Raw genomic sequence first — 27,294 nt, 5'->3', positions numbered from 1 at the left:
TACCATTTTGCATTCCCAGAAGCAGTGGGTGAGTTTCTTTTGCTCCACATCCCTACTAACGTTTGGTGTTGCCAGTGCTTTGGGTTTTAGCCGTTCTAATAGTTGTGAGATGGTATCTCATTGTCGTTTTAATTTGCAGTTACCTAATAACATGATGTCAGACATCTTTTCATGTGGCTATTTGCCATCTATAGTGTCTTTGGTGAGGTGTCTATATTTTTCATGCATTTTTTAACTGGGTCGTTTGTTTCCTAGTTATTGAGTTTGAAGAGTCCTTTGTATATTTTAGATACCAGTCCTTTATCAGATAAATAGTTTGCAAGTATTTTCTCCCAGTCTGTGGCTTGTCTTTTTGTGCTTTTAGCAGTATCTTTTGAAGGGCAGAAGTTTTCAATTTTAATTAAGTCCAAATTTTTTTTTTTGTGGATTGTGCTTTTGGTGTTGTATCTAAAAAGTTATCTCCAAACCAAAGCAAAGGTCACCTAGATTTTCTCCTGTGGTATCTTCTAGGGGTTTTATAGTTTTTGCATTTTGTATTTAAGTCTGATCCAATTTGAGCTAATTTTTATGGAAGGTGTAAAGTCTGTCTGCTTTGTCATTGTTGTCTGCTTGTGGATGTCCAGTTGTTTCAGCACCATTTATTGAAAAGACTGTCCTTTCTCCATTGAATTCAATGCCTTTGTTCCTTTGTCAGACTTTGAGGTTTGTCCATGTTTTTTGTTTTGTTTTGTTTTCCCCAATCTTTTTTTCCCCTCTGTTCTTCAGATCAAGTAATGTCTGTTTAACTATTTTAAGGTCACTGAATCTTACTCCTTTCACTTCCATTCTGCTATTACATCCATTCAGTGTATATTTTATTTCAGATATTTTTCAGTTTTAGAATTTTCACTTTGGCCTTTTTTTTTAAGCTTCTTTTTCTTTGTGGAGATGTACTGTCCTTTATTATGAACATATTTTTCTGTATATCCTTGAGCATAGTTATGATAGACAGCTGTTTTAAAATCCTTGTCTACAAATGTAAAATAGATAGCTAGTGGGAAGCTGCTGCATAACACAGGGAGATGAACTTGATGATGCGTGATGAGTTAGAGGGATGGGATAGGGAAGGGGGGAAGGAGTCTCGGGAGGGAGGGGATATGGGGATATATGTGTAGATGCAGCTGATTCACTTTATTGTACAGGAAAAACTGGCACAGCAGTGTAAAGCAATTACATTCCAATAAAGGGCTTAAAAGAATTTTTTTTTAAAAAGAAAAAGAAATGGAAAAAATAGAAAATAAAAAAAATAAAATCCTTGTCTGCTAATTCTGACATCTGGGTCATCTTGGGGTTGGTCACCGTTGATTGTCTTCTATCTTTTTAAAAAATATTCATTGATTTATTTATTGGCTGCGTTGGGTCTTCGTTGCTGTGCACGGGCTTTCTCTAGTTGCAGCAAGTGGGGTTATTCTTTATTGTGGTGTGTGTACTTCTCATTGCAGTGGCTTCTCTTGTTGCAGAGCAGAGGCTCTAGGTGCACGCACTTCAGTAGTTGTGGCATGACAGGCTCAATAGTTGTGGTTCCCGGGCTCTAAAGCACAGGCTCAGTAGTTGTGGCACACAGGCTTAGTTGCTTCAGGATATGTGAGATCTTCCTGGACCAGGGCTTGAACCCATGTCCCCTGCATTGGCAGGCGAATTCTTAACCACTGCACCACCAGGGAAGTCCCTATTGTCTTTTATCTTAAGAATGAGACACAGGCATTTTATTGAGCTTTGCAAATACTGCGGGTTTCTTTTTACAAATTGAAGGTTTGTGGCTACCCTGCAATTGAGCAGCTTTATTGGTGCCATTTTTCCTACAACATTTGCTCATTTTGTGTCTGTTACATTTTGATGATTCTTGCAATGTTTCAAACCCTCCACCAGCAAAAAGATTACAACTCACTGAAGGCTCAGGTGATGGTTAGTATTTTTTAGCAATAAGGTATTTTTAAATTAAAGTATATACATTTGTTTAGACATAATGTTATTACACAGTTAACAGGCTACAGTACAAACATAACTTTTATATGCATTGGAAGACCAAAAATTCTGTGACTTGCTTAATTGCAGTAAGTAGTCCCAAACCAAACCTGTAATATCTTTTGAGATATGCCTGTGTATTCTTGTTTCTTCATACGTGGATTAATTTTGGATTATGTGGTGGACAGTACAGGTGAACCATTGTAGAGACTGGATTCTGATACTTTCCAGAAAGTATTGACATCAGTTGTTTAATTAACTATTTTTGCAGGCACTTAATTTGGCTGAACTCAAACTGCAAAGTCTGTCTACCCTGTAAAGGGCAGTAGCTCAAATCTAATTTTAATTCATTTAGGCTTAGCCGAGGTGCTTGTAGTTGGCCCCACAGATACATGGTTAAGGATTCAGCCAGATATTTGGGCTTTCCACTGTAGTACTTTTCTTTCACAGATCCCCCCTCAGTTTTCAGTAGCTGTGATTGCCATAGACTCAATTCTCTGATTCTTCAAGCCAGCAAGACTTTGAGTTTCTGAATTCTAGCCATTCTATTCAGTGTGGGCTGCTGGCCTTCAAGTTAGAGGCTATAAATAACTTGGACGCTCACCCTGTGCTATTCCCTTTTCACATTATCTCCTGTACAGCTGCCTGCTTTTGTTCTTTCTCCAAGAACTTGAAGAAGCCATTCTTATATATCGTCAGTGTCTACTGGAGAGTTGGTCAAATAGGAGCATACTAGGCAGTGACCAGAAGCAGGACTGTACCAAAATTAGCAAGAAGGCAAGCAAAGGGGGGAGAAAAATGAAATAAACGCCAGTATAAAAATAGACAGAGACTATTAATCAAGGAGGATTAGAGGACATATATAGGAAGGCACAGTAGCACAGAATAACCCATCTATCAGAGGAAAACATTTGTAATGCACCAAACTAATATTTATGGCTTTTTGTAAATATCTGAATATTTTATCTGTAAAGAACTGATTGGATCTATTCTAAATTATATATGTTGCTCCTGACATTCTTTTAGACTGTAAATTTCTCAAAGTAGGCATAAAGAAGAAGCTGGAATTTTTTTTAGGATAGGTTTAGTTTGTTCCATGGAAAGAGATCCCTAACATAAACAGAAGAATTGTACTTAGATACCAATAATGGTATAATGTTTGAATGATCTCAATTATAGGCCAATATCTGGGCACAAATCCATTGTTAAAAGCCACATAGTTTCTTGTCAAGATATGGAAATGTGTGCTCAGATTTGTCTTTGGGAGAATTTAGTTAGTGTATGCAAAGCATCAAGCATGAAGTCCATCATACATTTAAGTGCCCCTATGTGTGTGTTGTTTTTTTTTTTATGAATTTATTTATTTTATTGGCTGTGTTGGGTCTTTGTTTTTGTTTTGTTTTGTTTTGTTTTGTTTTTGCTGTGCACGGGCTTTCTTTAGTTGCAGTGAGAGCAGGCTACTCTTCATTGTGGTGCGCGGGCTCCTCATTGCCGTGGCTTCTCTTGTTACAGAGCACAGGCTCTAGGCGCGTGGGCTTCAGTAGTTGCAGCACATGGGCTCAATAGTTGTGACTCACAGGCTCTAGAGCACGGGCTCAGTAGTTGTGGCTCATGGGCTTAGTTGCTCTGTGGCATGTGGGATCTTCCTGAAGCAGGACTCTAACCCGTATCCCCTGCATTGGCAGGCAGATTTTTAACCACTGCGCCACCTAGGAAGCCCGCCCCTGTGTGTTAACTGTAATATTTACCTTGCAGAGTTGTTGGGAAGATTAGATATTATATGACAAGTGATGAGATGTCTAGTACTTAGTAGGTGCCTAATAAATGTTAGTGTGATGAAGCTGCTGTAACCAGTGTTGTTCCCCAGTATGCAGGCTTTGCATTTCCTAACTCTAGTTGGGTGCCACTCACATCATAGTCATTATAAATTTGTTAACCATAACTTTTTTTTTTTTTTTTTTGGCAGGTGGCAGTAGAGTGCTTTGGGAAGGAACAGATTGTATTTATCTGTACAGGGCCACCAATTGAACCAACGTGATAATGCAAATTTGTAGTCTTTGCAATAATAGATGTATCCATAATTCCCCTGTATCCTTTGTGGTTAGGTCAGCTGTAGGAAACTTTGTTACACTCTGACACATTGTAATAGGATATTAGCAAGCTAGACTGTCTTTAGAGGAAAACAACCAGAATTAATCTTAAAAAAAGAGCTGTTGAAACAATGCTTTTTATGTACTTGGGGAAGGAGTCATCAGGTCTGGGGAATTTTACAGGTTAACTGACTGCAGATACTGGAAGGGTACCCATGATAAAGGGGATCTGTTTTGCCCATTTTATTCTAAGAATGAAAGATAATAGTTTGGAGACTTCCTTGATGGTTCAGTGGTTAAGAATCCACCTGCCAGTGCAGGGGACACAGGTTCGAACCCTGGTCCAGGAAGATCCCACTTGCTGCGGAGCAACTAAGCCCGTGTACCACAACTACTGAAGCCCATGAGCCTAGAGCCTCTGCTCTGCAGCAAGAGAAGCCACCGCAGTGAGAAGCCTGCGCACTGCAACAAAGAGTAGCCCCTGCTCACCACAACTAAAGAAAGCCCGTGCACGGCAATGAACACCCCACACAGCCAATAAATAAATAAATACATGTGATTTGTAATTTGAGTTTTCCTCTGACTCTAGAAGCAGTGACATATATATATAATACAAATTCAAGGCAGCATATATTCTAGAAACTATATAATCTGTCTGAGTTTGGGATGCATTTGGATAGAACTAGGATTGGTGGGTGGAAGACTTGGTAAGCTGAGCCAGCTCAGTATGAGAAAAAAATCGTTAGTTTGTGTTGCCCATTCATAGGCACATTGCTTCTCACAATGGAGCATGCCTTCTTACTGAAAGTGTTTTAGCAGAAGTTAGAGAAGACCTCTTGTCAGGAATATTCTAGAGGAAGTTCTTATAGGGTGAGCGGTTGACCTCAGACCACCTTAAGGTACCTTCTAGTTGGGAAATTCTTTGATTCTGTGACTAGGCAATATACTCCAGGAAATAGAAGAGGCATTTCCATTTTATACAAATGTTTCTAATATTGCAGATCATCAGGTTCTAAGAATGTTGTCTAGCTGGAAGGGATTTACATCCTAGCCTGCCGTGCAGTTCTTGGTGCCAGCATGTAGGTATTGATCAAAATGATAACTCTTAGCACTGCTTCTGTGAGTGCGACCCATTGTATACATTATTATGTGACAAAGATTTTCAGTTTTTTGTTTTTTTTGTTTTTTTATAAATTTTATTGGCTGCTTTGGGTCTTTTTTTTTTTTTTGCTGTGCGCAGGCTTTCTTTTTAGTTGCAGTGAGTGGGGGCTACTCTTCGTTGTGGCGCGCGCAGGCTTCCTCATTGCCGTGGCTTCTCTTGTTGCGGTGCACGGGCTCTAGGCGCATGGGCTTCAGTAGTTGCAGCACCTGGGCTCAATAGTTGTGGCTCACGGGCTCTAAAGCTCAGGCTCAGTAGTTGTGGGGCACGGGCTTAGTTGCTCCGCGGCATGTGGGATCTTCCTGGAGCAGGGCTTGAACCCGTGTCCCCTGCATTGGCAGGCGGATTCTCAACCACTGTGCTACCTAGGAAATCCCGATTTTCAGTTATTTATTGAAAATTGTACTTTATAATAAGGTTCACAGTGAAATTATTTAAAACATGTTAGGGACACTGACGAACCTGTAATTGCTTATAAATCTCTCCTCTTTGCAATAGGTGTGTTCATTGTTGCTGCTAAGCGGACACCCTTTGGAGCCTTTGGAGGTCTTCTGAAAGACTTCACAGCTACTGACTTGGCTGAATCTGCTGCCAAGGCTGCCTTGGCTGCTGGCAAAGTCTCACCTGAAATTATTGACAGTGTGATTGTAGGCAATGTCATACAGGTTAGTAGGGCAGAAGGGAGGTATTCACTCCTATTGCTTTCTTTTATCAGTTTCTAAAAATAATTCCTTTAACATGTCATAATGATGTACTAGTTGATAATGGTTAAAAGTATTCATAATTTGAACAGCCCTTTGACTCCAGAAACAATGGCATGTATAATTCAAAAGAGCACATATTTGGAAACTATATATCTATCTGGGACCTATCTGGGACTTGGGATACATTTCATTGCTTCTTAAATAGCAAATTAATTTCCTTGACTTATCTGAAGTAAATTGGTTCACTTTGTGTGCCACCTGAGGAGCGTAGCAAACCCAAGCAATGCAACACATCTCTGGTAATTTCTTAGCACACAGTAGGAGCTTGGTCAGTGTTTTGTGGTAAATAAGAAGCTCCGTTACCCTCTTCCTTGCTATGCATGGTGTACAAAATAGATGACTCATTTGCAGTAATTGAAAGCTGGATATTTCTTCAAAGTGTGGCCAAGAAGTGGGGACTCTCATTCTTCCCAGACCTCATTGGTGGGATGGAGGCTCTCCATTGAGTGCATTGCCACTGACAGTGCTGGGGCCCTAATCACTGTTCTCCTGGTTTGTAATGTGGTTCCAGACTGGGTAAGGCAGGCTGAGAAGACTTGAGGCTACTGCCACCTCCTCTACTGAGTGCTTTCCGCTCTTAGAGCTGGGATAAGGCTCAGAAAGAGGTGTACAGTTGTCCCCTGTGAATAATGCTGCTTTGAACATCGTGTACAAGTTTTTGCGTGGACATAGGTTTTTATTTCCCTTGGGTGTATACCTATGAGTGTAATTGTTAGGTTATATGGTATCTGTACATATAATTGTTTCAGAAAATTTCAGACTGTTTTCCAAAGCAGCTGAAACATTTTACATTCATACCTACAGTGTATGAAGGTTCCACTTTCTCCACATCCTTGTCAACACTTGTTATTGTGTGTCTTTTTTTATAGCCATTCTAGTGAATATGAAGTAGTATCTCTTTGTGGTTTTAATTTGCCTTTCTCTCATGACTGATGATGCCGAACATGATTTCATGAGCTTGTTGCCATTGCTGTATCTTCTTGGAGAATGTCTGATTCATACCCTTTCCCATCTTATAATTGGGTCATTTGTCTTTTTATTATTAAGTCATAAGTGTTCTTTATATATCCTAGATACAAGTCCCTTAGCAGATACATGAATTGTGAATATTTTTTCTATACTTTATCTTTTCATTTCTTAATAGTGTCCTTTGTAGTATGAAAATTTTTGGGTTTTTTTTTTTTTTTTTTTTTTTTTTTTGGCACACGGGCTTAGTTGCTCCATGGCATGTGGGATCTTCCTGGAGCAGGGATCGAACCTGTGTCCCCTGCATTGGCAGGCGGATTCTTAACCACTACACCACCTAGGAAGCCCTGGTGTATGAAAATTTTAAATGCTGATGAAGCCCAATTTCAGTTGTTGTTGCTCAGGCTTTTGGTGTCATTATTTAAGAATCCATTCCCATATCTAAGGTCATGAAGATTTATCCGTATGTTTTCTTCTGAGTTTTATAGTTTTAGCTGTTACATTTAGGTCTTTGATTTATTTTGATTTAATTTTTATATCTGTTTTGAGGTACAGGTCCAGATTCATTCTTCTGCATGTGGCTATCCAGTTGTTCTAGCACCGTTCTTTGAGAAGACTATTCTTTCTCCCATTGGATGGGCTTGGCACTGTTATTGAAAAGCAGTTGACCGTAGACACATGATTTTATTTTTGAACTCCCCAGTTCTATTCCACTGAACTACATCTGTGCTTTTTATGTCAGTTGCTTACTATCTTGATCATCATTGCTTCTTAGTAAGTTTTGAAATCCAGAAATGTGAGTCCTCCTACTTAGTTGTTCTTTTCAAAGTTGTTTTGGCTATTCTGGGTCTCTTGCAATTCAATATGAATTTTAGAATCTGTTCATCCATTCCTACAAAGAAGTCAGCTAAGATTCTGATAGGGATTGTTTTGAATCTGTAGGTCAATTGGAGGAGTGTTGCCATCTTAACAGTGTTAGTAAGTCTTCTGATCCATGAACATGGCATGTTTTTTCATTTGTATAAATCCTCTTTAATTTTTTTCAACAATGACTTACAGTTGTCAAAATATGTTTTGCATTTCTTTTGTTAAGTTTATTCCTAAGTATTTTATTCTTTTAGATGTTATTGTGAATGGAATTTTCTTATTTCATTTTCAGATTGTTCATTGCAAGTGTATAGAAATGCAGTTGATTTTTTTAAAAAAAGAAATGCAATTGATTTTTATATATTAATCTTATATCCAAAACCTTGCAGAACTCACTTATTAGTTCTAATGGTTTTCTAGTTGATTACTTAGGATTTTTTATATATAACATCATGTCATCTGAGAGTAGAGATAGTTTTGCTTCTTTCTTTCCAATCTAGATTTCGTTTATGTATTTATTTTTCTTGCCTAATTGCTCTGTCTAGAACCTCCAATGTTGAGTAAAAGTGACAAAAAATGGATATCCCTGTCTTTTTCCTGATATTGTGGGGAAAGCATCCAGTCTTTCACCATTAAGTATGATGTTAGATATGGATTTTTGTATGAGGATGAGTCAAAAATTATCTGCTCTCTGGCTGTAGAATTTATTTTAATTAACTTTTAGAAAAGACAAATACATCACTTTTCGACATAATCTCCTTGCTTTTCAATACACTTTGTCCATCTGTCAACAAGCTTTCGTATTCCCTCATTAAAAAATGTTTTAGGCTGAGCTGTGAGCCACAGATGCACCGCTGTCTTCACTTCTTCATCAGAAGTGAATCTTCATCTTCGTAGGGCTGCTTTTAGGGGACTAAACAGGTGAAAGTCTGATGGAGCAAGATCAGGACTATAGGGAGGATGCTTTAACACCTCAAAACAAAGTTTCTGCAGGGTGTCGAGAGTGTGGGCAGAAGTGTGTGGACGTGCATTGTCATGCAAGATCACAATGCCCTTGGATGGCAGTCCTCTGCGTTTAACCCAAAGTTTAGGCTTCAGCTCTTCAGTAAGCATCTCTATCCATTCATACACACTTTTTCACGACAAAACACTTTCTCCATACTGTGCACAAAGTCTTCGATAAGTAACAGCACCGGGTACACCCTCAGACCACAAAAAATGAATCACTGCACACTGCTCTTCTTTCATGCAGATCACAAGTGGGGCATCCATTTTTGCTCACACCACAGTTACAAATGAACTGATTGTAACATGTTCACACCTGCACAGCAGTGACTGGGGAGGCAATAGCCTTGAACAGGAAGCGCTGACAAGACAGTGCAGCCAACAGAAGTTTTAATATAACCGGAGTACAGATAATTTTTGACTCACCCTCATAGTTGCGATGTACTCTGAATTAGCAACTGTTGAACCACTGGTCCCAAGGAGGTGACAGCGTAAGGGTCCTGTGAGCCTCCGGTCACAACATTTTTATTAACTGATCAGTACATAATCTTGTTTTATGTGTTTCTATTTAAAGACACCTTATTTAATATATATGGTTGATTCATTAGCATTAAACTCTCAGCCAACAGCGCTATCACTCATGCCTGAATGAAATTTATCTAACACATATTTTCTCTGTGAGGCACATCACTGCCTTCTTGCACTTAGGGATACTGGACAGCAAGGACTTAAGCGTTGTATACTCGGAAGCCATTTTGAACAGCAGAATCACCTGCAAGAAGCACAAAAAAATGCGTAAAACTAAATAGACTGCAGGAAGATCACTTGTTTCTAGGGTGAGAGCTCAAACAAGAAGGCAGAGTATCCCCTTGTTCATTCTTAGCTGGGAAAGTGCATATCAGGCGACTAAAATTTTTTTCCACTCTGCACGCCTGCAAGTAAATGACCACAAAAGTGCTTCAAGTATTGATTTGAGCATTACAAATAAATTTTAGCAAGTAGGTGAATTTGCAAGTATAGAGTCTACACATAATAAGAATTGACTATATTTTGAAGTTATATATTTATGTCCTGCCTATTCTGAGAGGTGTTAAAGTTCTTGGTGTTAAAGGTACTAATGTACTTTTATTGTAGAGCGAGCTGAAGCACATTTGATACAATGTAAAGAATTGGTCCATCAGAGTAACTTCAGGGTGTTCATTGTACTATTCTTTAGAGTGTTCATTGTAACTTTACATTTTCTCAAATTTGCTTTAGCTCTCTCTACAGTAAAAGATGTTGTTACTAGAAAGAAAAAAAAAAAGTCATTTCATCCCTTCTTAGTCAAAGTGTGGTCCTTGGACCAGCAACATTGGCCTCACCAGGGTAGTCATTAGAAATGCAGAATCTCAGGTAGTCCTGGATCTATTTATTGAGAACCTACATTTTAACAAGATGCCACAGTGTGCATTTGAAAGTTTGGGACGCTGTGGTCTAGTCCCACCTCTTATTCTCCTGACCATTGTTCATCTCTCCCCTTCTCAGGGCAGCCAGGGTCAGCCTTGGTTTCACATTGCAGTCACCTGGGTGCTATTAAAAATAACTGATGCCTCTGACCACCTCCAGCCTTTCTAGTTTAATTGGTTTGGTTAGGAGGTTGAGCATCACTATGTTAAGAAAGCTTCCCGGGTTATTCCACTGTGCGGCCAAGGTTGAGAACCACAGACTCTCATGCTTCCTCTGTTAAGGAACATACTACTTCGAGATAGCCTATTCCATTTTTAAGTAGCTCTAATCATAAAATTCTGTGTTCTACTAAGGATTTAATATAAGGATTTCTCATACTTGTTTGTTTAAAAACCAGTTGACCAAATTACAATTTTTATTGAAATCATTAACACATATTATATAAAATACGCTGTACCTATATGCATTGTGTCCTACCTTAGAGCCATATAGTTTATAATTTTTGAAAAATTTTGTGAACATTTTGCTATATTTTGTCCTTCTTCTTAATTCCTAGATTTATAGAGGAAATTCTTTTTCTTTTCCCCCTGTTCCAGAGTTCTTCAGATGCTCTGTACTTGGCAAGACATGTTGGTTTGCGTGTGGGAATCCCAAAAGAGACCCCAGCTCTCACTGTTAATAGGCTCTGTGGCTCTGGTTTCCAGTCCATTGTGAATGGATGTCAGGTATGGGCAACATTTTATTTAATTCTCTGAAAATATTAGTAGTTATTAGAGAAAATGCCTGACTTCAGTATAACGCTGTAGGTTTTTAATTTTATAGTACTTATTAGGAAAGGTCAATATTTGATTTTTCCTGGAAGAATATTCATAGAAAATAGTTTCTTAAAAGCTAGTAATGAACCCTGAAAGCATTATGTTAAATGGAATAAGCCAGTCACAAGAGGACAAATACTGCATGAATCCACTTATATGAGGTCCCTAGAATGGTCAGATTCATAGAGACAGTAAAATGGGGATTGTTGGGGCTGGTGGGGGAAAGAGAATGGGGAGTTACTGTTTAATGGGTGTGGGGTTTCAGTTTGGAAATTGAAAAGACTTCTGGAGATGGGTGGTGGTTGCTTGCATAACAATGTGAATGTGCTTAATGACCTGTATACTTAAAATTGGTTAGAATGGTAAATTTTATGTTATGTGTATTTTATCACAATTTTTAAAGCTAGTCATGACTGTCATTTTTATCGAGTGCTTCCTATGTGCCAGACACTGTGCACATAGATTTACATTCAGTGTCTTACTTAATCTTCACAACTGTCCTATGAGGCAAGAACTATTATTCCCATTTTACAGGCAAGTAAACTGATTATTAAAGGTATTAAGGTTGCTAAGTTGTAGAGGCAGAATCTGAACCCAGGTCTGTGAGAGCTCCCTGTAAGGCAGTTTGGAACACTGAATAAAGACTATAAGATGAGGAAGGGAGTTGGAGAATTTAGAGGATGGTAAAAAATGTATTTTATTACAAAGGAATGGAATGATGCTGTTGGTAGAAGTACAAGCAAGTATGATCTCTTCAGGGGATAGTTGGACAATTACATTTGTTCCCTTGAGCATAGGGAAAAGGGATACAGTAAAATCTTATTTTTCAAAGTCTTCATGTTATTACAAAATAAGATAAAAGACAAAACATATTGTAATGAATCAGTTAACTTTCATGTTAATTTATTTCTGTAACAATATATCTTAGCATAGTGACCCTGATTTTCCTAGCAGTCATTTTAAACATCAGGCTCTTCGAGGATTGTTATTTGCTGTTTTTCTGAGAAATGCAAATAGTGGAAAAAGTTGGAAGAATGAAACAGGTTCCTTTTTATGAGTCCTCTAGATTAACCTAGTTCTTATAAATCCATGGTCTCCTTCAGATTCATCCATTAATAGGGTAAATTTTACTTTTGCCTTTTTACAGGATTTATTCCTTATCTGTCTGCTGGCAGTCTGTACATTTATACCAGCCATTAATATCTCTGCTGGTTTTCAAGATTTGTATTGAGTTAAGAATTACAATTCCTTGTCAAAATGTAGGTAGGATTTGTTACTTCTGCACAAATGATTGAAACGTGTCAGTTTTCTTTTCTCCTTGTATCTTGGGAACGGATGTTTTAGCATTTCCTTTGCAATTTAAAGTATTTCCCTTTGAAACACTGTAATGTGAAAGTTTTACTGTAGGTGAGGTTATGTTGTTTATTAGCTTTACTATTGGTTTACTGCTTAATATATACTTTTTAATACATACTTCTGTCACAATAAAAGGGTTTCGTTGTTGTTGTTCATTTGTTTTTAAATAGGAAATTTGTGTTAAAGACTCTGAAGTTGTCCTCTGTGGAGGAACCGAAAGCATGAGCCAGGTTCCCTACAGTGTCAGAAATGTTCGTTTTGGAACTAAGCTTGGATCAGAGCTCAAGGTTAGAACCATTAAGATTTTTAAAGATTATTTCTCATGCTATTACACTATAATTTTAATAACACCATTTTGGGGTAGAGAAAATTTTTAAACCAATTTTGTTAATAGGGGATTGGCAAAATATGAATGATTTGAAATTTGTAAACTGTTTCGTAGTCGTTAATTTTGACATTTTAACTCACAAAATTAGACTTGTATCTCAGCACACCTCTGGTAGTGGAATTGACACCTGGGGAGATGGAGGAAGGGAAGAAGTGGATTAAAAAGATAGGTAAAGGTTGAATTAACCTCTCTACTGAATAGTTGGTAAAGGAAATAATTAAATATTTACCATGATTTATGGAAATTTTATTTCTGGAGCAATCTCCATTGAATAGATTTCTTCTTTATCACAGAAAACATTCTCTTCAAATATATAGTGTCCCAAATCAGTCAGATAAGAAATGGTTCTTTGAGAACTGCGTGAGTAGTACTGATAAAGAGTGATAGTATACTGTCCTTCCCACCTCAAAGGGCTGTTGATATTGTGTATTCTTAGGATGTCCCAGTCGTAATCATTGACTTATCCTATTCACCCAGTTTCTCGCCTGGCCTTTTTGAAAGCTGAATGGAATAAGACTTAGAAAATATGAGATAATATTTAAGATACCTAATATGTTTGAGAAAATCTTTGGAAAGTTAGGTCAGTGACTCAAAAGGTGACAAGGGAGTCTAGAAGAAACAGATAGGGCACATTTATCAGAGACTAAATAATTGGATAACAGGTACCAACCGTTACTCAAGGAGCCCATTCCAGGCTCTTTTCAACCTTGTAGTGACTGATAGAACCACCTGTTCCTAACATAAAAGGCATGGAATGGAAAAAGAGCACATGTATACTCTTTTGTAAGGAAGTCATAACTGCTTTACAGAGGTAGCTGCAGGGAAATATTTCATGAGGACTCTGAAGTTTCTTACAAAATGAAAGCACAAGGGTTTAAGTTTTGATTGTGGGATGACTTCCTGTGTTCTCACCCTGCACATTTAGCATTGTTGGCTCTTTTTAGAGCCCTGCATTTAGAGAGGAGGGTGTGTGCATTTTATTATGGTGTTAGATGTTTTTTAAAGAATGTCTCAGAACCAAATATAAATCCTAGAGTAAATGCTTATTGGAAAATCTAATTTTACTTTTTTAATTGGAACTGTTGATTAAATTTAAAGAAATGATAGCACATTACTTTCAAAAGATACACTTTACAGATCACTTTATTAATGTCTTTTAATAGCTGGAAGACTCTTTGTGGGTAGCATTAACAGATACGCATATCCAAATGGCAATGGCAGTTACTGCAGAGAATCTTGCTGCAAAACATAAAATAAGCAGAGAAGACTGTGACAAATACGCCCTGCAGTCACATCAGAGGTGGAAAGCTGGTCAGTGAAATTGGTTATTACAAATATCTGTGGAAAGAAAACTAGGAAAGATGTTTATCATTTTAGATTTTAAAGGTCATATAATAATATTAGTTTAAAATTATATCTTTAGAAAAGTACATTTTTCATTATTCCTTTGTTTTTAATGATTAAATATTCTATTAATGATTGCAAAATAACTGGGAGTTTCTCTTTTAAAGTATTTGAATACTACTTAAAAAGTACTGTGGATAATTGGCCCTATCTGGATACTGGAATTGGTTTTTTTATATTTTATTTTTCTTTAATATTTGTTTATTTATTCATTTATTCATTTATTGGCTGAATTGGGTCTTCATTGCTGTGTGCAGGCTTTCTCTAGTTGTGGCAAGTGGAGGCTACTTTTCGTTGTAGTGTGCAGGCGTCTCATTGAGGTGGCTTCTCTTGTTGCGGAACACAGGCTCTAGGCACGCAGGCTTCAGTAGTTGTAGCATGTGGGCTCAGTAGTTGTGTCATGTGGGCTCAGTAGTTGTGGCACACAGGCTTAGCTGCTCTGCTGCATGTGGGGTCTTCCCTGGCTCAAACCCATGTGCCCTGCATTGGCAGGCAGATTCTTAACCACTGCGCCACCAGGGAAGTCCCTGGAATTATATTTTATTAAGGGAAAAGGAAGTAGGTCTGACTTACAGGTGGCTATTTCAAGGCCCGACAAATCCATGACAGGTGCTGTGGTTTTCAGGGAACTTTTTTGAGGTAGCTGTGGATCTTCTTTTTTCTGTGGCATTTTAACTTTCTCAAAACCAGCAGATTCCATTTTTTTCTCTGGAGCTGGTTCACTGCCTCTTTTCCACTTATCATCTTTTTCTTTCCTAAAGGTATTGAGGTCTAGACTTAGGTCCGTGTATTTCTTTTTCTCATTTATCTCAAATAAATCCCTCAACAGCTAGGTCTGTTTCAGGTCTTAGAAAGGTCTCAGGCAGGTAGGCTTCATAAAGTCATTTTGCCTTTCCATTCCCCATATCTTGTGTGCACTGGATCTGTTCTTGAGTCCACTGGTCTAGGTTAACTGATTTTACCCTGGATATGTGCACCCCAAGATTCCTGTGGATTCCCACACACTGAACGCAGATGAACACACCAGTGTTCCAGGAGGCCCATGGTGGCCCTTTAGACTGGCATTCCGCTCAAAACTTGTTCTTCTCCTCCGGCAGCAGGTTGGCCAGGACCGCCTGGTACCGATCTACATCCCTCACCGATTTGCCTGTCATGGCCCAGGCAAGGGGGGCGCTCTGGCCTCCTGCATGCCAGGTGCAAAGACTCCCCTCGCCCCCCGCTCCCCAGCCTGCCTGTCTGCGGGCCATGTGTCCCACGCCTCAGTTTCCCAGACAGCTACCGCCTGCTCGGCCACAAACTCTGCTGCCTACTTCCGGCAGCTCTGGATACTTGAAGTTTGCCCCAAACTGGTCAGTAGAAGACTCTGAGGTCTATGATACTCTCCATCAGAGGTGATGGCTCACCAGGGCAACTGGGACAGAGAGGATGTCCTCCCCCAAGAGGCATATTGCATGCACAAGAAGGGATGATATGTTTGGGAAAGATCCACTGGATATCTTTTATGACTTCTCTCTCCCATTCCTAATTGAGAATCATTGCATCTGACTCAGAAATGCAGAACTAGCCCAAGAACCTAGCTGTGGTGCCATGGCGCCCTTGTGTAACATTGCACAGTGCTGGTGAGCCAGTCCAAAACGAGCAAGGTGACAGCCGTTCTTTTATCAGTATAGTAAGCTGAAGAAATTTGTTAGTCCTCTGAAAAGGGTTTTGCAAACTAAACTATTATAAATGAGCAGAAGCTCTTATTTAGAAATACTTGGAATAGTGAGGATAAAGTTCATTTTAGCATTTCAGAGGGATAAGTGGAATGGAGCTGATCCAACTCATCCTCTGTCTTTTAGTTACATTTAAGTGAAAGGGTATGGTTTCACCATATACAGTTTTTCTGACTTCAGTCAAGTCGTTTGTTCACCGAGTCTTTATTCACTAAGCCCTCCCTTTTTTTTTTTAAGCTCTTTATTGGAATATAATTGCTTTACACTGTTTTGACAGTTTTTGCTGTACAACAAAGTGAATCAGCTGTATTTATACATATATCCCCATATCCTCTCTCTCCTGCAACTCCCTCCCATCCTCCCTATCCCAGCCCTCTAAGTCATCACCCATCATCGAGTTGATCTCCCTGTGTTATGCAGCAGCTTCCCACTAGCTGTCTATTTTACTGGACCTAGAATCCGTCATACAGAGCAGAGTAAGCCAGAAAGAGAAAAACAAATACTATATGCTAACTCACATATATAGAATCTAAAAAAACGGTACTGATTAACCCAGTGACAGGGCAAGAATAAAGATGCAGATGTAGAGAATGGACTGGAGGACATGGGGTGGGGGGCAAAGGGGAAGCTGGGAAGAAGTAAGTGAGCCTTCCCTTTTTTACTAACAGAGTTGTGAGAATCACATAAGGAAAGTATTAGCCTGCTATAAAGTGATATCAAAATTAAGGTGGTGTTATTCCTGACTTAACTCTATTTCTGAAGCTTTATATTACTGTCATCCACTCCAGTCAGTGGAGGTAGAAGTAGGTAAGTGGTTTTACTTAGAACTGTGTCAGTAATAGCGTATACAATTTCAGGTTGCCTGTCATTAAATTTCAGTCATAGATTACTTGGTGATACAGACAACTTGGTAACTTTTTTTCTTATTGTGGTAAGAACACTTAACGTGGGATCTATCCTCTTAATAAAATTTTAAATGTTCAGTACATTATTGTTGACTGTAGGTACAGCTTGGTAACTTTTTAATTACTTCATATCTCACCCAGAGAAATTAAAAAAGGGCATTAAATCCATTCAGTGCCATTACATCTGTAGATAACAGACAACCACTAAAAGTCTAGCAGTACCTTGTAAAAAAAAATTGTAGAAAAAAAATCGAAATTGTAATTTTAAAAAGGTACAGAATACATTTGCATGGATGACAATATATTAAATCCTCCAATAGGCAAGGTAAGTTATGTAAGTAATAAACACTTATACTAAAATAGACTGAATGGAAAGGATAGAATAGAAATTAAACTGAAGGATAGGGGATTCCCTGGCAGTCTAGTGGTTAGGACTGCATGCTTCCACTGCAGGGGGCATGGGTTCCATGCCTGGTCAGGGAAGTAAGATCCTGCAAGCTTCGTGCTGCAGCCTAAATAAATAAATTGAAGGATATATTTGATTTCTTTTTTCTGGTTTCTGTTCTTTTTCTCCCCATTCTTATGAATGAATAGTCTTTCTACTGTTTCAGCTAATGATGCTGGCTACTTTAATAATGAGATGGTACCAATTGAGGTGAAGACAAAAAAAGGAAAACAGACAGTGCAAGTAGATGAACATGCTCGGCCCCAAGCAACCCTTGAGGATTTAAATAAACTTCCCCCAGTGTTCAAGAAGGAAGGAACCATTACTGCAGGGAACGCGTCGGTAAGTAGCACCACGGATTATCTTGAACTCTTCCTGATGTGTTCAATGCAGAATAATCATGCAGTACCTTTTAGATACCTTTCATGTTATTCTTTGGTTATTTCGCTTAAGCTAGTGGTGTTCATATTCTATTAATTTGGGTTTTCATAGTCCAAAATAAAATATTTTATCCTGGAGCCCTTATATAATAGTTTTCCAATTTCTTAGTCTTTTCAGAATGTTAGAAGTATATCTACCTGGTTTATTATTTTAGTTTTTCTTCCTCATGTATACAGCTCATCAGATTTCTTCTTACATCTATCCACATCTGGATATAAACTTTCTCTTGACATTCTTTCCTATTTTCCCTTAGTGAGGTTGTATGCTGTGCCTAAAATAATCTCTTTAATCCAGCAGTGTACCACTACTACTATTTGTTGTATCCCAAATTACGGCACTGCTTCCTATGTATCGCCGTAACCCTAATACCACTCCATTAGTTCAAACCTTGATTAACTATATTCTTTTACCCTCTAGTTAACATCTGTTTTTGTTTCTTAGGGGATTTCTGATGGTGCTGGAGCTGTTATCCTAGCTAGTGAAGATGCTGTTAAAAAACATAACTTAACACCCCTGGCAAGAATCGTGGGCTATTTTGTGTCTGGATGTGATCCCACTGTCATGGGTATTGGTAAGTTTGTAGTGAAACAAACTGGTTCTATTATATTTCTGGTATAAGTCAAAGGTGAGTCTTCTTTGGCATTCAGATTCCTGAAACAGTAGGCAAATCAAGGGCACTTGTAGAGAAAAGGAGATTGGTAATCAGTCATTTAAACAACTTATCTTTATGAAAACCTGTGCCAGGCATTGCAGTGCACAGGCATGGACCAGGACCATGTAAACTCCTGTGGGCAGTAATCATGTCCTGTTGTCCATTTAAGATATATAAAATTAACACACAGTAAACAATGGAGAAGAATTACAAGGTACTGACAAGATAGAAGAAAATGTGAGATGGGAAAAATCATAGGGTGAAATAAAGAAGATACACACCCCACTGGATGTTTTATACATGGTCCTTAATATATCTCATTTAATCTTCTCATAACTCTAGTAAGTGAGACTTCTTTGTGAATGAGAAAACTGAGGTTTAGGGAGGTTGTCTTATAAATTTCGAAACCAGTAAGTGATGAAATGGGGATGTGAACCCAGGTCTCTCTAATCCCAGTGCTCTTTTCACTGTGTTGTCTCAGGAAGTCAAAGAAATATACACCTGGCTCAGCTGAGGCTTAATAGGAAAATGAAGAATTATAAACAATGCACCTCAATTGGCAAAGTACTAGCAGGAGAAAATTTGGAACTCCCTACAAACATGCATGGTCTTGACTTGAAAAATATGAATTGGAAGGAAAGCAAGACTTTTTGCTGGATATACTCCCAAGAACTGCAGATAATGCTGAATTTTAATAGTTCCTGTCATCATTCTCTGAGAAAACAGGGAGCCAAGTGTGTGCCTCACTTACAAAAATAAAATTGATGCCCAAAGGCTTTGATCTATCCCACCTATACCTTCATACCCTGAGAAAAAGCCTGCCCTAGGTTATAGATTCAGATTCTTGATGGGTCCAGAGATTTTCCTATGTGCTTAATATGCCTTCTTAAAAAATTTATTTATTTATTTGCTTAATTTATTGGCTGCATTGGGTCTTCATTGCTGCGCGTGGGCTTTTTGGAGTTGCGAAGAGCAAAAGTTACTCTTCATTGTAGTGTGCAGGCTTCTTATTGCAGTGGCTTTTCTTGTTGCGGAGCATGGGCTCTAGGTGTGCGGGCTTCAGTAGTTGCGGCACATGGGCTCAATAGTTGTGACTCACAGGCTCTAGAGTGCAGGCTCAGTAGTTGTGGCACATGGGCTCAATAGTTGTGACTCACGGGCTCTAGAGTGCAGGCTCAGTAGTTGTGGCTCATGGGCTTAGTTGCTCTGTGGCATGTGGGATCTTCCTGGATCAGGGCTCAAACCCGTGTCCCCTGCATTGGCAGGCAGATTCTTAACCACTGCGCCACCAGGGAAGCCCCACAGGCCTTTTTTGACTAGCTAAATTGGTTCTTAAAGTAGGTCCTAAGATAGAAGGGGGATCTCCTGTTGCTGACCTGCCTTCTCAGAAATCCTCTACTCAGATGATACCACTTATGCTGATCCGGGGCTAAGTTAATACCCAAACGCATTTGCTGCCATGCCCTTCAGAGAAGGTTTATCCCTTACAGAATTCCTAAGAAAGAAAGCTGGCATGTCCATATCTTGTCATCTTTCACCATATTGCAAATTGTGTCAACCAAAACTGCAAGCTATGCAACCATCTGTTAAAAGTCTTTTTGCTTTATTACAGTCTTAAAAGCTTACTAGCTTTCAGCTACCCACTGTCAGCAAAATATCTTTTGTCTTAGAAGTGGAAGGTAGCTTGAAAAATTAAATATCTGCATATTGGTATGGCATTTGTCATTTTGGTATCTAGGGCAGTGGTCCCCAACCCCAAATGATGGTCAAAATCTACCCGTAACCCTACCACACCCCAAGATTTTGTTTCAGTAGGTCCAGGGTAGAGCCTAGGAATGTGCACTTTAATGGTTTTGATGATCAACCATTTTTATTTGATATAGATAGGTAGTTATTTTATAGTTTTCAGTTTAACCTCATTTAAGAGGTTCTGATACATTTTGACATAGTCAGCAAGAAAATGTAGTTGTTCTCCCTTCTGGTTCAGGGCCTGAATGTTTGCCCTGTAGTACAATAAATGCTGTTGTGGAAGGATTTTCTGTTTTTCCTCAGGGTTTGAACAGATGTCCCACACTGTCAGATGTCTCCTTCGCCTAGATAGCTCATCTGTCAGTTGTAGTATGGGACTAAACAAGGTAACTGCATGAAATGCACCAGATGAGTAAATATGGGAGAATAGATTGTTGAGTATCTGGGGGGGGATTGATTCATCAATCCAACTGCTAAGAATAGTTGTTCCCCAGTTATGCAGTTATCCAGCATATAGCAATGCTTAGCCCTGCAGAGTAGGAGCAGATCCAGAAAAAGGTGAAAAGCCAGAAATTGAAGAGAGCAGTGATGTCTCCAAGGAAGGACACACTTATGGAGGAGCAGTGATCTGTGGAACTCCCCATGAGCGGCAGTGGTGGGGGTTGGTAGGTGGAGCTTTGAGCCTCTTCAGCTGGGACAGCTCTTGCTTTAGTTATTACAGGACTTCATTTGTAGAAAGGATTTAAGTGCTTTAAAAAAAATGGGTTCAAGCCCTGGTCCGGGAAGATCCCACATGCTGCAGAGCAAGTAAGCCCGTGCGCCACAACTACTGAGGCTGTGCTCTAGAGCCCACAACCAGCTAAGCCCGTGAGCCACAACTAGTGAGGCCACATGCCACAACTACTGAAGCCTGTGTGCCTAGAGCCTGTGCTCTAGCAGAGAAACCACCACAATGAGAAGCCCACACACCGTGACAAAGAGTAGCCCCTGCTCACCACAGTGGGAGAAGCCCGCGCACAGCAGCAAAGACCCAATGCAGCCAAAAATAAAATAAATTAAATAAATAATTTTTTTTTAAATCAGCTTGTGTAACAATTCTAAGTTAATATGAACACATTTAGTCATGCTGACTGTGGTTATGAAGACATGGAGGTGTATATACAATGGTTTTACACCCTCAGCTTTTAGTTTTGTGTACCTTTCCCTCCTGTAGGATGCTTCATCCCTGACCATGCTGAATAACTGATGCTCTGCTGTTGACTGTCCATCTCGTTTTCATGTCTTAGAGATACAAAGAGGATCTGGAATTAGATTCTGTATTAAATCAGTAGCCAGTACAGAACTGATGCTTAAAATTGAAAAAGTGTTAATGGGATGGTCCTACCAATCAGCAGACTCTTGTCCAAAAAACTTTTTAACTAGGTGGCAAAATTAATTACATTATATTTAGATTGTGTTATGCTTTTCTTGTGAAGACTAATTTACCGTTTTACCTTAGGTATGTTTGTGAAACTTGTTACAGAAAATTTGACTACTTGAATTCAGTAAAACACACCACATATTTTTCTTTTCAGACATTTATGGCAATTTCACTCTCTAAGAACAGCTAGAGAAGTAGATCATCATCCCTAGCTAGATGTGTTTTTTGGAAAGAAATATCAATTTACTTAAAAATTATGAGCAGTATTAAACTGTCATTAGTGATCATCAGAAATCTGGGAGTTAAAGTTTATTTCAGAAGTTTTATAAGGTGGATTTGCATTTCTTCAGCGGGGGTTATGTTTTATTTCAAATCTCTCCCTACCATTGGAATTATAAGTGTCTCTTTGCTTCAGATATACTTTCCCTAAAGTGCCTGGTAGCTTCCTATCTTGCTATGCCCATATGGAGTTACTACTGCTATTTCTTGCCTTTTGTCCAAATGGGCCTGAAAATTAAGAGTGTAGCCACAGTCACTTCTATACTGGGAATACATATGATTTGCATCCCAGGAGAGTGCTCAGTCTGCCTTACTATTTGGTATTGAGAATGATCTATACATGGGAATTCCCGGGTGGTCCAGTGGTTAGGCCTTGGCCCTTTCACTGCTATGGCCCAGGTTCAATCCCTGCTTAGGGAACTAAGATCTCACAAGCTGCACAGAGCGGCCAAAAGAAATTTAAAAAGTAAAAAATAAAATTAAGGAAATAAAATGTATTAAAAAAAAAAAAGCATGATCTGTACCAAACCCCATATGACTCCTTTGGCTGTTTGAACTCTTAAAGTCATTTATGGTAGAACTTTTCATGTGAAGTCTCATCAACAGTTTGCATAAACAGCTTTTCACCTGGTCCCATTTTCTGTTTCTTTATTGTCATATCATTTAATATTGTGTGCTATCAGGGTGGCAAGATTTCCAGCTACTAACTCTCACTCTATTTCCTCCTTACTTACCTGTTTAGTAAAGAGGGAGAAATTTGTTACTTATAAGATGAAACTGGTTTTTGTTCTTATGTATAGGTCCTGTCCCTGCTATCAATGGGGCACTGAGGAAAACAGGACTAAGTCTTAAGGATATGGATATGGTAGAAGTAAGTGTTCTACTTTTTTTACAGCATGAATAAACCACCAACTTCTATTGCATAAATGGCTTTAGTTTGATTTTTATAGTTCTTTTTGTTTTAGTACTATTAAACTTTCCAAATGATGTGAAACTAAAATAAGTATTACTTTCATTACATGCCTGTGTTGGCATATAATCAGGCCCTACCTGATTAAAATGCTTTATTTATGTTTGAATAATTAAAAGAGCCTGACTTCTTCTACTAAAGTATAAATTCTTGGAATCTTTTTATGACGTTGTAAGATTCTACTACGTTTTAGACTGTTCCTGTTGAATTGAATTGTGTTATATAACATGGGTGAGAAATAAGTAACTTTAACCTTATTTTATGGATTAAAGTGAAAAAATACATGTAAAAAATTGACCTAATAGAAAAACAATAATCTGATCTCAAATCTAAAAGTTTCTTGCACTTCTGCCAAGTTAACAGCCACCCCCACCCCTCAGGCTTACCTTTGACTTTCACACCATAGGTGTGGGCTTGATTTGAAATGCATCTATCATAATTTTCGGCATTGGAAACTTAAATTTTATTGGAAGAGTGATTTGTTTAGTGTTAGAACAAAGTCATCTTAAATATTTAGTACAATTAAAAGAAAGGATTAAGAAAATGCTTAAAGATAGATTATATACATTCTGCATTTGGGGAGTAATTAAATTTTAGGTAATTAAGCTACTGGATATTGGGAAATAACTAATATAACAAAGGAAATCTCTCTATTTAAACCGATAGAGAAAGGGCCTTTTCACTAGGCACATGTGATGCCCTCTGTGGTAATCTCTCAGCAGGTGACCATGGTTTCAGATGAACGATTTATCCTTAAATCTCTTCTTCCATTCTTCGGTGATCATAGCTCAGAGCTTCAAAAGGGACTGCTTAATTACCATATTTGTATTAGCAAATAAGTACCACTAAATTTCTGACTTTAGATTTCACACTTAAAACTCCTGAAATATGTCAGCTCTGCAGAGCTATTCATCACCATTTATAGATGTATAAACACTCAAGGACATACCTCTTAACACCCTGATGTGATTGTCTTTGGGACTTATGATGATCATGAGGTAGTTTTTCTTAGATTCAAAAGCTTAGTTTCACAACACATTCTAGGTCTCTTAGTACGTGCTTAAGCATGAGTATATAAAATGGAAAAATAATGTTGGATCTAAGGACAAATAAAGCACCATCTTGGGAGAGCACAAAATACAGTAGGAAAGAACACAAGGCTGGATTTTTATCCCAACCCTGGAAAAGTTACCTATTTTAAAATCGGTTTCCTTATCTATAAAATTCCCTAGCTAAGATCATATGAAAATACAGTGCTATAAACATGAAATAAGGTAATTCTTATAGCCAGCCTAGTTAAGTATAATACAACAACATGATACATTTTAGTTCTGGCCACATTTCAGCATGGTACCCATCCCTCTTCTGTATCTGGCTCTGATGGTTTATTCTTTATGGTCTGTCAGTATCTTGGAAGCATGGCTAGTAGTGCTGAGTGGTAGTAATAATAATAGCAACTATTTATTGAATACTTGCTTGGGTCAGATAATACACTAAACACTTAAGACCCATGATTTCATTTAAGCTTAACAGTAATTCTCAAGATGATACGACAGTCATATTTTCCACTGAAGAAATCTGAGTGTCAGGATAGTTTAAAGAACATTCATGCAGCCAACATTTGAACTGTCTGTCTAGCTCCAGAACCTGTTGGCTCCCTACAGTATCCCACTGCCTCTAGCCCAGTATCCACGTATCGTATCACTGAGGATTTCTTTTCTCTAAGGGATACATCACACTTAAAGTATGTATCACTTAGTAAATATACCCATTTTTAAACCTCTTATCGTTACAAAGAATGATTGAAGATAAAATAACCTTGCAAGGTAATTTAAGTAGGAAAAAAACAGGAAAATTAGCCATTGATAAGACTGGACAATCCTCTGTTAAAAATAAGTTTGTGAATAGGATTTTTATTAGTGTTTTGATTGTTTTAAAGGTGAATGAAGCTTTTGCTCCCCAGTACTTGGCAGTTGAAAGGACTTTGAATCTTGACCAAAGTAAAACCAACATGAATGGAGGCGGCATTGCTTTGGGTCACCCATTAGCAGGATCTGGATCAAGAATTACTGCACACCTGGTTCATGAATTAAGGTATATGCTAGAAATTGTTACTTTTCAGATTCACCATTTTTTGTGGAAATGCATGAATTTAGGTTTCCCCAGAACAATCCAACATTTTTCATTCTTCCTCAGATCCCTTCGCACTGCTTCTCACCAGGAACAGGTTATTTGGGTACCCGTTTTTCAACAGACCTTACAGATGACTCAGTAGACTTGTTGGTGCCTCTGCTCTTGGGATGCTCGCTCTTACTCACATGTGCAGTGCAGCCACTCAGCACATGTTCACTGAGGGCCTAGCATATGTCCGGCCCCATCCCTGGTGCTGGTGCACAGCAGCGAGCCCATAATGAGGCCCTGGCTTTCATGGCACTTGCATTGTAGTGCCTGTTATAGGAGTAAGACACAATTATTTAAGAAAACAAAATACTGATCTAGATGCTGTCATTTAAGAAACCTAAACAAACTGACAATTTGAGTCTGAGCTAAGTTTTTCCTTCACTGTTTCCAGGATTCCAGGAGGAGCCTTCTGTGTGTTTGATACTTTTTTAAGTTTTAATAGAAGAGCTCCTCCTTCTGCGCTTCATATTTTGGACCATTTTGCTTTGTTACTAGCAAAATTGCAAACAAAACCAAATATGTCTGGGCAGAAAATCACTGTGGCTCCCTGTGAAGTTAAGAGAAATGGGACTCCTGTTGCACTTAATGTTTGGGGTGAAATGAGTGATTGATGTGCACAAAAATAATTCCTTGGTTTCTCAAGGTTATTCTATCAGGATTGAAGAATTAGAGCAGATGGTACTTTAAAGGAGTCTGATTTTTATGAAAGGGACATGAAATGTTTCTAAATTATCTGACCTTTCATACGGACAGACTTCAGTAATTATACTTATTCTAAGGCTCGTAAAAATCTAAAACCAATAAATCAAAGGGGCTGAATATTTTCTCCCCCTTCAACTTCCAGTTTATCCCAGTTACTTCCTGTCCTTACTTCTTTCTTACAGCAGCTTTTGTATTTGTTTCAACCTTCCTCCTCTGTGTTACTGCCTTTTTTCTTTTTTAATAAGAATATTCAGCTTTCCAAATCCTTTCTCCTCTTTTCCCCAATATTGAGAGCTGGAAAAAAGATTGAGCTGAACAAGAATGAATAATGCAAATGTGGCCCTTATAAATTCAATTTACTTAATTGTCTAATTCTGTGCATTCTTTATTCAAGTAGATTTCAGCCACTGCTTTCTTTCTTAGGCGTCGGGGTGAAAAATACGCTGTAGGATCAGCCTGCATTGGAGGGGGCCAGGGAATTGCAATCATCATTGAGAACACAGCCTGAGGAGAGCAGGGAGCCTGCCCTGGTCAACGCTTACGTGACTTGGCCAGGCCACAGGAAGCCAGGTGACCTTCAGAGAAGCTGTGAAGGTCATGCTGTGCCCTGCACCGAGGGTGATTGAGTTTGGTCAAGGAATGGTAAGGCAAAGATGCATTTACCATGAACAAGAGCCCATGCCAGAATAAATTCTCTTAAATTTGTACCAAATATGCTGCATTTCTGAACTAAAATCCATCTATAAAAAGCCTTAAAAGGAATTGTATCCTTGCCAAATAACTACCACTTATGTCTTAGATAATATGATTGCAGGGAAATTGAATAAATTCTGCCTTAACTTCAGCTAATCCTTTCCTGTCGTTTCTTATATTTTTCTAAATTTTTAATTGAGGTAAAATACACATAACATACAATTTACCATCATAATCATTTTTAAGTTCAGTGGCATTAAGTGCATTAGCATTGCTGTGCGACCATCGGCACAGTGCATCTCCAGAATTCTGTTCCTCTTGCAGAACTGAAACTCTGCACCATTTAACAACAACTCCCCATGCCTCCCTCTATGCAGCTCTTGGCAACCACCATTCTGCTTTTCGTCTCTATGAATTTGACTCTGATAGGTACCTCGTATAACTGGAATCATACAGCATTTGTCCTTTTGTGCCTGGCTTACTGCGTTTAGTATAATGTTCTCGGGATTCATCCATGTTGTATCATGTATCACAATTTTCTTCTTTTTTAAGGCTGAACGATATCCCATTATATAGATAGATGTGTAGATATATAGATATAGACACCACATTTTGTTTTTTCTCTCATCTGTTGATGGACGTTTGGGTTGCCGCCACCTCTTAGCTATTGTGAGTAATGCTGCTCTGAGCATGGGTGTGCGGATATCTACTCACGGCCTTGCTTTCGGTTCTTGCAGGCATATACTAAGAAGTGGAATTCCTGAGTCATATGATAATTATGTTTTTAATATTTCAAGGAATTGCCATCCTGTTTTCTGTAGCAGCTATACCATTTTACGCACCCACCATTATTGTACAAGGGTTTAAATTGTTCCACA

General features: G+C 38.6%; 1 protein-coding gene across 1 annotated transcript in view; it reads left to right on the top strand.

The window, feature by feature from the left end:
• Positions 1–26,572, top strand: part of ACAA2 (acetyl-CoA acyltransferase 2) — a 30,472-nt gene extending 3,900 nt beyond the window's left edge. Inside the window, exons 2-10 of the mRNA XM_057699422.1 lie at positions 5,752–5,918; positions 10,898–11,026; positions 12,643–12,759; positions 14,024–14,171; positions 17,496–17,671; positions 18,212–18,341; positions 22,671–22,741; positions 24,780–24,934; positions 26,147–26,572. Coding sequence (XP_057555405.1) covers positions 5,752–5,918; positions 10,898–11,026; positions 12,643–12,759; positions 14,024–14,171; positions 17,496–17,671; positions 18,212–18,341; positions 22,671–22,741; positions 24,780–24,934; positions 26,147–26,231 — 1,178 coding nt within the window. The 3' untranslated portion in view covers positions 26,232–26,572. The remainder of the gene's footprint in view (positions 1–5,751; positions 5,919–10,897; positions 11,027–12,642; positions 12,760–14,023; positions 14,172–17,495; positions 17,672–18,211; positions 18,342–22,670; positions 22,742–24,779; positions 24,935–26,146) is intronic.
• Positions 26,573–27,294: the final 722 nt, after the last annotated feature.

Source organism: Hippopotamus amphibius, chromosome 11, assembly GCF_030028045.1.
Source record: "Hippopotamus amphibius kiboko isolate mHipAmp2 chromosome 11, mHipAmp2.hap2, whole genome shotgun sequence".
NCBI classification, from domain to species: Eukaryota; Metazoa; Chordata; class Mammalia; order Artiodactyla; family Hippopotamidae; genus Hippopotamus; species Hippopotamus amphibius.
The sequence above is the reverse complement of the archived record's forward strand: the minus strand, read 5'-3'. Positions and strand labels throughout refer to the sequence as shown.